We start from the raw sequence: 13,355 nt of genomic DNA, 5'->3' as shown, positions 1-13,355 counted from the left end.
ATATATATATATATATATATATATATATATATATTATAGGTTGAGCTGTCTGAGCAGATTTTCTCCCTCCAGGGAACTTTTATAACACTGTCTGAGGATCACTTTGTGTTAGACATGCTGTTGTTACAAATGCAACTGGAGCAGCAGAACATCAAGATCAAATAAAATCAGACTGCTTATGTGCATTGAGGAACAGACACATAAAGAAAAGACCAAAAAAAACTCATTTATCAAACCTTTTCATCTTTTATAAAAACAAGACAGGCAGGTTAAAGGCAAACATTCAAAGAGGCAGACATTGTTCAATATGGAGATTAGGAGAGGGATACACCACCACTAGATATTACAGAGATCACACATTGGATGTGCAATATATGCAATAGCTGAAAGTTACATAACCTATGCATTACCATTAGTGTGAGAGTGAATCTGAAGTCTAATATGAGTTTAATGTAGCAAGTGAATAATGAGTCTTCTCCACAGTGAGCTCAGAGGATTTCCAGGTAGATTGCCGTCTCTGCATCGGCCACAGCGGTACTCTGTACCTCTCTTGTGCCTCTGACTCCCAAACCCACTCGTCTGTCTATTTCTCCATCCTCTCCTCCTCTTCTTCTTTCTCCACCTCTTCTGCCCATTGGACGGATCTGAAAAAAAGGGACAGATGTTGCTTCTATTTTGGATATTTAGCGATTTATATTTATGCAATGCCCTCTGTTGCCAACGACATAACCTACCTGCTTATTATGGACAAAAAGAGGCGTGCAGTTCTGGTATACGAGTTGGTAGCTGCCGTTGGAGTAGATATGAGTCACTTCTGTGCAGTTAATGTAGAGAGGCATCTGGTCCTGATAAAGTCCCATTCCTTCAGGGTACACGGCTGGACGTCTACTCAGGCCATGTCTAAGAGGAGCACAACAAGTACTTATTAAAACCTCACAACAAGCAAGTGTGACAAATACAAGTGAACATTTAAAGGGCTGATTTTTTTTTCACATACGTTCTAGCTCTCTTTCGGCAGCAGTAGAAAAGAAGAGACAGAAGGAATATGGCCAGGCAAATGGACACAGCAGGTATCACCAACCACAACAAAGTTGCCATCTCTGTTTATGGACAAAAAGAGCAGCGATGGATCAGCATCTGATGTGAAACTATAATACAATACAATTTTATCTCCCAGCCATGGGTGAAAAAACATAGATTATGGTATGCCTTTTCAGACATTTACATTCAAGCTTGATGAAATGGATTCACTTTTAAAAGCTTTGCATTGTGAAGAAATATAAGATGGACTGCAGCAACTGAAAAGCTGCACTCATAGTAGAATAAAGGCACAACAACATAAGGTTGTCTTTGCGGCACTCTTCAGCTTATTCTCTTTTACTTGTGTTTCCAAGCTGCAGGCATGTTGCGCAGATGTTTCAGCACTAGAGTGAGCAAACAAGAGGCAGAGCTGCTGTCTTTTTGTTCGCGTGAAAAAAACTGTACTTTGAACACACCTTCGTCTCCCTGCAGCAACATCAGGGAGTCGTTTCCCAGTGCGTTGATAGCAAAACAGATCACAGTCTGAGGTCTGTCCATGCGGCCCCTCAGAGTGGCCGTTAGCGTGTCGGGCACAGATGTTACTGACACATTGTAGTCACGAGGTGGAACAGTACCATTCACGCTCCAGGTGACTGCTGGTTTCGGGTTGGAGTCAACTGAACAGCGGCACAGCACATCCAGATCCTTAACAACACAGGTGGAGGAGAGCTGGAGGATGGCTGGTTTATCTGTATGAGAGAAAGAGCCCATATAAACTCTTTAACTTATTACTCTTAATATTTACTTAAAAGGGTAAAACATTTGAGAAAATACGCTTATTCATTAGAAGAGTTAGATGAGCAGATCAATACGAGTCTCATGTCTGGAAGCTAAATATGAAGCCGTAGCCATGCAGGAGCTAGTCTTGCTCTATCCAAAATAAACCAAAAAATGCTTAAATGCACCTCACAAGCTCACAAATGAACGTGTTATATCTTGTTTGTTTAATCCGTACAAAATGGAAATTGTCAAAACGCCAATTTACCATTTGGAGGTTATGTACAAGAACATTTCTTGGCCTGGACCAGTAACCTCCTGGACTCTCTGCTCTCTGCTAGCCTGTTCGTAATAGCTTCATATTTACGTCTCAATGGAAATATATATTTATGTATCAATTAATTCAGAAATCTCAGAAAGAAAGCAAATAACTGTATTTCCCAAAATGTCAAAGGTTGCCCTTGAAAGCCCCTCGCCATTTACGTTTGGGCTACATTGTAGTTGAAAGGGAACCGGGAAAAGATTTCTGAAGAAAACTTTAACACCTTAAAGAACAATTATCATCAGCTGAAAATCTTGTTCTTTGCGAACATTTTAACTTCTCACATTGCTGCAGGGATGTCAAAGTGTACTCCGGGGTGTGGTCAGTACACTGTGACATTACTGTTTGGTGTGGTTACAGGTGCAACAGAGAACAACTCTGACCACACCCGACCAGTTAGAGGGGAAACAAACTAAAAACTTTAAACAACAAAGGACAGTGAAACATTTTAGCCTGGTGTCGTGCAGGTTAGGCGTGCTGTCAAATATACCAAATATATGTGTGTATGGCCATTGAGGTGGGCCTAGAGGAATAAGGATTACATTGTATGTTCAGCGGAGTGGGCCGAGACTCTCCTCGACCAATCAGGTTCTGTGCTGTGCAGCGGACCCTCATGTCCCGGGTCACGTTGAACACCCGGACCGCGTGTGTGCGTTGGTGGAGGTGCACCGTGCGGCCGTGTTGACTGTAGGACCAGCGGTACTCAGTCACCGGGGGGTCAGCTTTACAGGAGCAGACCAACAAGGCGTTGGCCCCCTCCAGCACTATCAAGGACTGGACCTGAACCACTACATCTTTTGGTGAAACTACGGAGCATGAGAAAAGAAGGGGAAAAAAGGTGTAAACTGAGCAAAGAAACACAAACATACTCGTCAAAGCAATGCTTACATGTCACATGCAGATCCCTTGAAACGGACACTGCTTTTGCTCCCGGGTAGCTGACTTCACATCTGAGCCTGGGTTTCACCTGGTGAGACACAGTGAAGGACAGAGGGGCCAGTAACATCGGCCTGTGGGGCTCTGGGTGGAGTGTCTGTACCTCCCCAAGCTCGGTGCTGTTCAGCTGGGCTCCTCTCTCCCAGCTCCACTGCAGGGCAGGAGGTCTGGAAGGGCAGTGATAGCTGACGGAGCAGTTCAAGCTGACCAGCTGTCCCTCTGTGGCTGACAACATGCCGCTGATGACAGGAGCCTCAGGGGTGTCTGACAGTGAGGAAAATCTCCATCATTACTATGTTTATATTGTTTCATATTTTCATTTAAAATGTAAAAAGTACTTGTTGACTATGATCGATGATTTGTTCATTTATTTATTGCTACAGCTGACCTGAAGGGAAGCAATATCCACCACACTCTTCTGCACTCAATATGTAATAAAAAGTTATTGACAAGAACATTTGGGGATTTTGTGTGCAATAAGTCATGTGTTGGTGATTCTCCACTTTGTGTTTACATGAAAATACAATATTTCTGCTCCTTTGCATTTATACTTTTTCCAATATCTAAAGCTTGGATACACATACATTATCTGATTGTTAGATATCCAAAAGAACAACAGCTTTTATATGAGAACAATAAGGCAGCACAGCGACTCCCAGGCTCACCCAAAACATCCAGATTGAAGCTCCTTGGCCTCCCCCAGAGTAAGTCACCACCTCTCTTCAGAGCAATCTCAAACATCCGCGAGTCATCCTGGCTGATCCTCTCCATCTTCACTGAGCAGTCTCCATCTGGGATTCGCCCAATGAAGGACATCCGGCCTTGGAAATCCCGGCTCACTTGGTCTCTGTCTTCACTGTTAAAAGCGATGCTGCGGAGAGGGAAGAAGTGGCCACCACCTCTGAACCTAAGCCGGACGTCCACCTTCTCCTTCCTCCCCCTGAGAGGTGCCGGAGGAGTGAAAGAGCAGGGAATCACCACACAGGAGCCCACCAGCGCTTGGACATGGTCAGGGACTGAGGGCACAGGAGAGACAGCCTGGACCCTCCTCCACAGGCTTGCTGCTGTGATAGAGAGCAGACGATAATTATCAATACACAGGATCTAAAGTAACCATGCCTTGTTCTGAACTCAGGTTCAAATCACAAGAGACATCCAGCCGTAAAATTGTGCCTCATGATCGTGATGTTCATGTCTAATGTGCTTGACCTGACCACCATGACACCAAAGACAACTTTCGGAGTGCATGACCGATTAAAACATGCGTGTTCGAAGCTACAAAGCTCTCACAGGTCTAACTGAATTAATCCCTTGATATCTTCCAGAAAGGTCATCACATAGAATACATTTGAGCTAACGTGAGGTTATGCTGTATTCTCCTGCACTGTCTGCAAACACATTACATGACCCAGAACAATTTCGCAACAGATTTATATTTAGAAAAGGGAAGAGGGTAAATGCACTGCTGTCTCTGGAAAATCTACTACGTAGTACCATACTTCAAAATGATCTTGATTATTTCAGGAAACATTTGCATATGTGTTATCACATTGTCATCAACTTCAGGGAGATAATGATATAATTAAACAAATAATAATAATAATGCAAGAGATGGTATCTGTGAATATAATGTAATCATCCACGACAGTATATTCTGCAGTAGACATTCAGAGACACAATGTATCCATATCTTACATTAATAATTATGGTAATAACAGAGATAACAGGGGATAATATAATGAGGTTAACTTGACTGAATAACCTTGACATCTTCACAGAAATCTAAAGATAATCTATATTATATAAATGATTAAATTACTCACCAAACATCAGAGGACACACAAGAAAGACAGTGTCCACATGCATGACTGCAACCCTGCTCTGCCAGCACAGACAGAGGACAGGATGAACAAGGGAGCAAAGAGGGGGAAGTTGAGAGTGTTTCATTGTGCTGCTGGCACTATGACTTCACTTTGATGCCTCTGCTTAGCTCTTAAACTCTTCCAAAATCTTAAATATCTTCAATGTTGTTTACATCCATTCATTACACCGCTGAGCTTATCAGAACCAGAATCAGAAACGGTTTTATTGTCAAGTACGTTACACATACAAGGCATTTGACTTGGTGATTGGTACGTGACAATAAACATAGTGCAATAGTGAAATACATACTTTTTGGCTTTATGATAATTTATAAATTTGGAAATGAATTATGGCTAAAATTGTAATTTTGAAATCTGCAATGGTAGGTTTCCAACTTTACAATTATTGACATGTCAAAAGATTCCGATGCTCATACAAGTGGTGGAAGTAGGAACTGTTTGGAAAGAAAGACCTCAGCAAGTATCTGTGCGACCAAACATGACAACGGCTGAGTCACTCTCATGCTGTTGGCCATTTCCTCAAAGGTCTCCAACAACTGAATGTGTTCATTTCTGATTCCTTCTGTCTTCACCAACCGTGCTGACCAAACCTCTTACAGTGTGATAAGAGTGATGGCGATAAAAGTTCCATTGAAAGTTGAATACAACTCATTAATGATTCCCTTTTCTGTCTGACACTGATCTATAGCTGTTTAGTTGGCAATAAATATCCGTCAATGTAAGTAGGTCACCGCAGTTATGCAAGAGGGTGGAAGCAAAGGTGAAAAGCGTCACGCTACAACTTTTGTACTTCAGCAAGAGACTGTTTAGACTGCTGGTCTGTTCATATATAAAAAAACAATATAAGACTGTTTTAGTCAGTGTTATTTTTCAGCATTTCAGATTTTGAAGTCACAATATGTTATGAAAATGCACGCAGTTTGATCATTTTCTTCACCTTGTGTGCTACTTCCAAGTCACTTGAGAGAATTGCCGCATTTCTGCAAGATCAAACAAAAGCGATTAATCAGAGGCAGGGAAAAAGACGTGAACACTTTGAACTATGGACCCTTTGAAAGGTTGCATTACTGTAATGGCACTCCGCCTCCCTGCACCTTAAGACGGAACACAAAAGCTCTCCTGCAAACACTCACGACTACAATGGCAAAACTAGACGAGAGGGAAAGTGACACAGAACATAACAATACAATATTCTTTAAGGTAAGCATGGGCATATAATTCCTCACTGAACTGTACTTTTCATAGTTATTCGGAGTGTAAGTTATTGGCTTGACATCTTGTAGTGTATTTGTTTTTTTTCCTTCCGACAGTATTTGCTGAAGTCATGAACTCAGCTCAGCAATTGCTCCGGTCCCAGAGGGACTTGCTGCTGAAGTGGACTCTTGACCACCCAGCACCCTTGCTGCGTTGGCTGCGTGATGCTGAGGTGCTGTCCTCTGCCCACTACCTGTCTCTGCTGGAGAGGTCACCTTCCAATGCCGTGGCCCAGGCTCTAGAGATGGTGTGCGCCACCGAGGAGAGCAGCCTAAAGTTTCTGCAGGTGCTGAAGGAGGTGCAGGATTATTACGGCAGAGATCTGCAGGTGTGGGTGGAGAGACACTGCAGGGACGATCACGTCAGTAAGCCAGCGCCTGCACCCATGAAAGTTGAAGGTAAGGTTGCTTTGATAAACTGGTGATGACTGGCAGAATTTCTATAAACACGTACGTTTAAAATTCAAGAAACTGTGAATAATATTGTTTGCAATGTTTTGCCGTCCAAAATGACAGACTGGAAGAAATTCGGTTGTACTGCTTGTGTTACAGAGGTGTGAGAAGATTATTTTAACAGGGTACAATTAACTGTGATGTCTTGCCAAGTTATTTTCGCTGACTTTGGCAATGAAGGAGTGTAAATGTAAAACGAATATTTAGCTCAGCTCTGATAAGATTTCTAGGAATTCGCCGGTCCCCCCACTTTGGTCCAGACTGAAATATCTCAACAACTGTGGATGGATAAACATACCCAGTGCCCAGAAGATGATTCCATTTCACTTTGCAATATGACTTTTGTAATATCTTATATATCAAATGCATAATTTACCATATGAATCCTGTTATATCCACAGAGAAGAAGCCTAAAGGCCCCATTGCTAAACTGTTCAAAGGAAAGAGCAAGGGATTCACCCTGACTACTGAGGTTAAAGGTATGGATTTATTATCTTATCAAAAATGAGATATTAGAATATTATATGTATTATTTCTAATGTATTGTCTTGCTAGTGGTAAAAAATACTTGACTTGGCATGTTTAAAAATACATTCAAGTTAAATGATCTTCATTGTGCAGCTGAAGAAGAACTGAAACCCAGCAGGAGTGCAAAGCTGGCCAACATCCGAGGTACGTCAATATCTTAGGCAAACTGAAGGAGATGAGTAAAAGTATTGATCTGATAGAAAAACAAAGAGTTTGTTGACAAGACATTTCATCTTCTTGTCCTTCACTGCAGTTCCTATTTCTGCCCATAAAACAACCCTTCTGAAACGCACAGAGCAGTTAAAGTGCTACTCGGAGGGTGAGGGTGCGGCTTCAAACTCAGCTTCTCACATCGAGATCCGCTACACTGACCTTTTTGTGACAGAAGATGACGACTCGGTTGACAGCAGCCAACATGAGTACTTTGACCTGGCGAGCAGACGAGCTCGCATCTATGTCCACCAGGCTTGCCAGCGTATCCGGCCGTGCCATCTGCTGGGGCCCCAAGGAACATCGGGACGGCCCCCCAAACGGGTTAAAGTGAAGGGTATTGCTGGTATTGGAAAGAGCGTAGCAGTACAGAGACTCGTCTATGAGTGGGCGATTGGGAAGAACATGCGTGAATTCACCTGCATTTTTGACCTGCGCTTCAGAGAGCTCAATCTGATTGAAGCACCACTGAGCTTATTGGAGCTGCTTGGAGAACGGTTCCGGTACCTGAAGGCAGCTCTGCCGGATCTTTTCACATCACCAAGCTCCCTGCTCTTCATCTTAGATGGATTAGATGAGTTCAAATTCACCTTGGACTGGAGCAGTCCCGACAAAAACATCGACGTCCGTTCGAAGGTGCCAGTGTCAGAGCTGATGGTGGCTTTAATCAAGGGAAGCCTTCTCCCAGAGGCATCAGTCATTCTCACGACAAGACCAACCACTGAAGCTCCCAAGCGCTTCTTCCAGAGATGTTGTGTGGTGCTGGGCTTCGAGGAAGACCAGGTGAAGGAATACACCACCAAGTTCTACAAAGACAGAGAAGTTGCTGAAAAAGTCTACAATTACATCTTGAACAATGACAACCTTTTTGTGCTGTCCTTCATCCCTCTTTATTGCTACATCATCTGCACCGCCATGGCTGAGTTCTTCTCTCCAGGATATCAAGATGTTGGTGACTCAAAGTCTCTGGAGCTAAACCCGCCCAGAACAGTCAGCGAGGTGTATTTCTGCTACCTGTTTACAGCAGTCAAGCACCATGCGCTGAGGGGAAGTGCAGAGAGAGGTACCCCGAGATCTGAGGTTCTCTCGCTAGCAAAGCAGCAACTGACAAACCTGGGAAAACTGGCTTATGAAAACCTTCTCCAGAAAAAGATCATGTTCAGCAGAGCAGATTTGGAGAGCTTCGGTGTTACACCTGCTGATCTTCAGAGCACCTTTCTCTGTCACATCCTCCAGCCTCTCAGAGAGGAGACAGTGGAGATGTTTTCTTTCTTCCACTTGACCGTTCAAGAACATCTGGCTGGGCTCTACTGCGCAATCAATCTCTCCAGCCAGGAGGACATAATCCAAGCTCTGGACTTCTGGTGCTTTGGGCTACCTCCGCCATCCTCCACAGCTGCACCCCTGCAAAACACAGACCTCAACACGGACAAGCTGGAGAGCCTCCAGATGTTCACGCGCTTCTTCATGGGAATGCTCCGAGCTCGGCTGGCAGGTCAGCTGGATGGCCTTGTTCTTTGCCCCATGGAGCGAGGGGTTGGCATCCCCGCCAGGCTGGGTTTGTGGTTCCAAGACCAGTTTAAGGGTGGAAAGCTCAAGAACCGGCCAGCCCTGAATCTCCTCCACTGCCTGATGGAGTTCCACACGAAGGAAGCCACCAGCATGGCAGCGCCGGAGATCAAGAATCTCAACCTGTTTAAAATGAAGCTGAGTGTTGTGGACTGTGCCGCTATGCACTACGTGCTGCAGTTCTCGCCCCACACGCTGCAGGAGCTCAACTTAGGCTACTCCAACATTGGAAACAGAGGACTAAACAGACTGGGGCCAATCCTACACCGATGTGAATCCCTCTAGTGAGTAACTGACTCGACTATTATTAACCCGTCCGTCAAACAGATGACAAATACAAATTGAATTGAATAAGTCTGCGTTTAAATTTTCTGGCTGGCCGATTCCTTTCTGTGTAGAGTTCGTATCGTCTTCTTGTGTCTGCATGCTTGTCAGTCCGTGTGTGATAGACTAACAAGCTGCGTGTACCCGAGCATGCATGACTCTGAGCATAATATGCCTTCGTGAAAAGGGATGAATGGACTGCCAAGAACAACATTGACCTAATGTTTTTCTACTCTCTTTCAGTTTGAGATACAACTGCCTGGATAAGCAAGCGGCTATTTTAGAATCAGCGGTTCTGAAATCAAATGAGTGCCAAGTTAAGAAGCTCTTGTAAGTCATTACTATCATAATATCACTTTGTCAAAAAATCTTAATTTGTCAGTATGTCACAATAATTACTATAATCAACCAATCTAGGCTAAGGCCTTGGTTTGAGATACGCTGATCCTTCTGGCTCCAAGCCCTTGCTATGAGTCATTAGACACAATACTATTTATGTATTTAACAGCGACACAATTTTTCTACTTGTGTGTACAGCATGTGTGGCAACAACCTGGGTCCAGAGGGGGTTTTGGAGCTGTGGAACGCTCTGGAGCACAACACCACTGTGGAGGAACTCTATCTGGACATCACCGGCATCACAGAGCGAGGAACAGAAAACATCGTCACATGCCTCAGCAAAAACACCTCTCTGAAGACACTGACGTAAGATTAAAACACATCAACTTCTGCTCAGTGTTCTCAATGTAATAATGTATGGAAACACTGCCATCTAGTGTGAGTTAATGCCTTGAAAGGAACTCTTACCCGGGTATTTTCTCCTTCAGCATTGTTGGGAATGACATCGGAGAGGTGGGGAGGAGGAGGCTGAGGGAGCTGGAGCAACGTCGGCCGGACCTCCGAATTATTGCAAACGTTGTGGATGACCTTGGATTACTTCAGGCGTACCTGGACTGGGTGGAGGAGATCCGGGCAGACAGAGACCAGATGGACTCTGTGAAGAATGCCGATGCCCTGCAGTCGGTGCTGAAGGGGCTCCGGGTGGCAGGAGAACAGGTGGAGAAAGGACAGAACGCAGAGAAAGCTAAGGAGCTCCGGGCAAATATTGAAGAGTTGCTGAAGTCTTCCACGAATCTGATTGGAGGAAGACAAGTTATGTAACAGATTGTGTGTAAGGCTTGGGGGCAGATGCTTTCATATCATCCACCATGAGTCAAATAACAATCTGACATCAATCTGTAAAAGTGGAATTCATATAAATCCGACTGCTCTGTTTGGGATCCTGTAGAGCTGAACCCTCAACTCAAAAATATACTCAACATTCTTTTATCAGCTTAATTCTTCATGACTATGATGAGAATTGCTTACAAACAATCAATTTTGAACTAATGAAATGTTTCAGATGTCAGCTACGTTCCGTTTGTGGTCTCAGAGACACGATTTATACTGAACCACGACATGATTCTTCTCCTCATTCATTGTTTAATATTGTACTAAGAATGCGTGGCAATAATTTGGGTTCAGTGGGGTTCGTTTGGAGCTGGGGACTGATCAGGACTGAAGATAATGACATATATACAGAATATCACGTATCAGTTAGATCGGTGTTGAAAACACTTTGTACGCAGCACTTCACCTCCCAGATCCTAAAGTGTATTGATAGTTTGGTCTTATGTCGTATAAAATAATTTTCAAACAGGGAGGTAGAACCCGCTGCGGTTTAATTTACATCAAACTTAACTAACGTCACCATGTTTGATAATATATTTCCATATTTTGGACACATTCTGACAGACAAAGGATGTATGATATGTATTTGTTTTGATGCAAAGCCCTGATATCATTTAAAACATGGTTCCCTAATTACTATAATAATAATGCATTTTGGTAATTTGTGTATTTGAATGAAATTGGTTGTAATGGTTGTACAGACACCACAGCAGTGGTGTCTGTCGGACAAACAATGAGGAAGTAAATGACAAATTGATTTCAAAACAACCATTACTTGTGATATTGCAAACCTAAGAATGGAATGTTAATGACTCTTATTTTCTCTTTCTCAGCTTCAACAGCATTGAACTGCAGACCTTTCTGAATTTTGACTTGTTGTGAACACCATGTCGTTTTCATAACTTAGGACCACTACTGCTAGGAGACACATTTTTACCTTATCAGATAAAAACTGTGTAGCTCTTCTGTTGAAAATGTGCTGCAAAGATCACTCACTTACTTGCACTTGTGCAACTTCCTCATTTTGAAAATAATTCCTACGAACTCTCTGAAAAGGCAACATCCCCTCTCGGGAACTTGACTTCAACAGAACATCTCTCATCCATCTGTAAAACTGACCTGGTGAAAACGTAAGTCATTATCATTTCCACAAAAAAACATATGAATAAGTCAAAACTTAAGTTTAAAACAACAAGATTTTTGATGGATGTAAGTTTGGTTCACTCTGCTTTAAATCAACCATCACATATTTCCAAATTTTGAAAGGAGAGCAAAAATAATTAGCAGATGGTCATTGAGAAATTATTCTTTTTAAAATGTTGAACTTTTAGAAGGGCATTCAATTACATTTTTTTGAAATAGTTTGACAATGCTCTATAATTATTAGTTAATAAAAAATAATTTTAAATAAAATGAGTAGATACAATTGTTGTCACTGCATGTTTTAGCATATCACTTCCTTTTTTCTTTTTGATTATCATCATGTCTCTTCTTTGCCATGTTGTGAAATGTGTAAAGAAACACTTATTTGGTTTTTGCACATCAGTTAACATTTCTTCACCATTTCCGAAAAAATAAATACAAATGTTTTCATCTTTACAGTACAGAAACATCCTACCCATATTGACTAAATTACTACTTATTAATGTAATTGTTCTATTTTGGTTTTATAATTTTCAAAGTAGTGATCTATTATTTATCTTCTTTATTGTGATGAATTAGTGTCATCTTAATGGAGATTAGAAAAAATATGTAGGTTCAACATAATGTCCATCTGAATACTGAAGTCACGTTTGACATTAGCCTTCAAATAAACACCGCTCTAAAGAAAGATGGCTGGACCTCTGAATTTCCTTCTGATTGCCAGTCTGCTGCAAGGTGAGATGGGATTCATTCATATATGGCCAAACAACCACAAAGATAACGAAAAGTCAGAAAAACAAGTTCTTAAGCAAGACACGTGAGCAGTAAGCTTTCTTCTTCAGGATGTGTTTCTTGTGTTTAGGTGCCCTGCGTGGAGAGTTGAAGGTCGTCTTTCCAAAGTTAATAGAGGTTCTGAGTGGATCCTGTGTGACCACCCACTGCTTCTTTGATGTGACAGCTGAACATGAATCAAACTTGAAAGCCACATGTGTAGCAGTATGGAAAAATGATGGAGGGACTGTTGTGTTTGACAGCAGGAATCCACAAAAAGCAATAATAAATGATGACTAAATGAGACTTGAGAATAAAAGACTGCACCACAACCCTGAACCACTTGCAACCTGCTCACAGTGAAACATATTTCTTCAGAGTAGAATGCAACAATCCCCTGAAATATAGTTTCTGTCCATAAATCGATTCTTTCATCCAAAGGTCTGAAGTCTGTTTTCTTTCACTTCACTCGTTTCCTTTGGGGAACTGCTTCGGTCTTGTTTATGCGATTATCGCAATTTGCAAATAGTATACAAAATGGAGAGAAATTATTGTGTGTTTATGTCAAAATTGACATTCCCACCAGCTGATCATCCCAGACCGACCGATAATTAGATCCCCCTTTTCTCCACATGAATAATAAATAGGTGTGCTGCTTCAGCCTGGCCTCATGAGACGTTGACACACCTGAAATAATCTAATTTAGTTGGGATTCAGTTGAGTTTCATTGTCTCAGAATCACATACAGGCTACTTCTGAACCTTCACATTGATAAAGATCAAAAAGAAATATAGACTCAGGAAAACATTTCTCCATCAGCAACCTCTACAATTATTGTGTTGAATAGTGGCCTCATAAACAAACCTTGATCTGAAACCCTTAAATCATGAATTAGGGATGAAATGCTCTAAATAAGTGAATTGTTTCATGTGTAAT

At 42.2% G+C, this 13,355-nt stretch overlaps 3 protein-coding genes across 5 annotated transcripts in view; 2 read left to right on the top strand and 1 right to left on the bottom strand.

Moving 5' to 3' along the window:
- Positions 1–215: 215 nt before the first annotated feature.
- On the bottom strand, positions 216–4,954 carry LOC116386844 (sialoadhesin). Of its 2 annotated transcripts, none has more exons than XM_031853404.1 (8): positions 4,879–4,945; positions 3,721–4,116; positions 3,008–3,319; positions 2,662–2,925; positions 1,497–1,769; positions 998–1,100; positions 735–900; positions 216–644 (listed from the first exon to the last, which is right to left on the bottom strand). In XM_031853404.1, the coding sequence occupies exons 1-8, from the start codon at positions 4,919–4,921 to the stop codon at positions 489–491; spliced, it is 1,713 nt and encodes a 570-aa protein (XP_031709264.1). In that variant the 5' UTR covers positions 4,922–4,945; the 3' UTR covers positions 216–488. The 2 variants fall into 2 exon arrangements, with proteins under 2 accessions (XP_031709264.1, XP_031709263.1); XM_031853403.1 differs by having other exon boundaries at positions 217–644; positions 3,721–4,119; positions 4,879–4,954.
- Positions 4,955–6,046: 1,092 nt separating this feature from the next.
- On the top strand, positions 6,047–12,811 carry LOC116386359 (NLR family CARD domain-containing protein 3-like). Of its 2 annotated transcripts, none has more exons than XM_031852485.1 (8): positions 6,047–6,138; positions 6,249–6,590; positions 7,046–7,123; positions 7,266–7,316; positions 7,426–9,235; positions 9,519–9,605; positions 9,813–9,980; positions 10,103–12,811. In XM_031852485.1, exons 2-8 carry the CDS (start codon positions 6,263–6,265, stop codon positions 10,434–10,436), a joined length of 2,856 nt encoding a protein of 951 aa, XP_031708345.1. In that variant the 5' UTR covers positions 6,047–6,138; positions 6,249–6,262; the 3' UTR covers positions 10,437–12,811. The 2 variants fall into 2 exon arrangements, with proteins under 2 accessions (XP_031708345.1, XP_031708346.1); XM_031852486.1 differs by having other exon boundaries at positions 6,074–6,138; positions 6,222–6,590.
- Positions 12,338–13,355, top strand: part of LOC116386681 (uncharacterized) — a 4,904-nt gene continuing 3,886 nt past the window's right edge. Inside the window, exons 1-2 of the mRNA XM_031853091.1 lie at positions 12,338–12,383; positions 12,511–12,547. Of these exons, the coding sequence (XP_031708951.1) occupies positions 12,338–12,383; positions 12,511–12,547 (83 nt within the window). The remainder of the gene's footprint in view (positions 12,384–12,510; positions 12,548–13,355) is intronic.

Source organism: Anarrhichthys ocellatus, unplaced genomic scaffold, assembly GCF_004355925.1.
Source record: "Anarrhichthys ocellatus isolate YVR2014 unplaced genomic scaffold, GSC_Weel_1.0 scaffold13, whole genome shotgun sequence".
Taxonomy (NCBI): Eukaryota; Metazoa; Chordata; class Actinopteri; order Perciformes; family Anarhichadidae; genus Anarrhichthys; species Anarrhichthys ocellatus.
The sequence above is the reverse complement of the archived record's forward strand: the minus strand, read 5'-3'. Positions and strand labels throughout refer to the sequence as shown.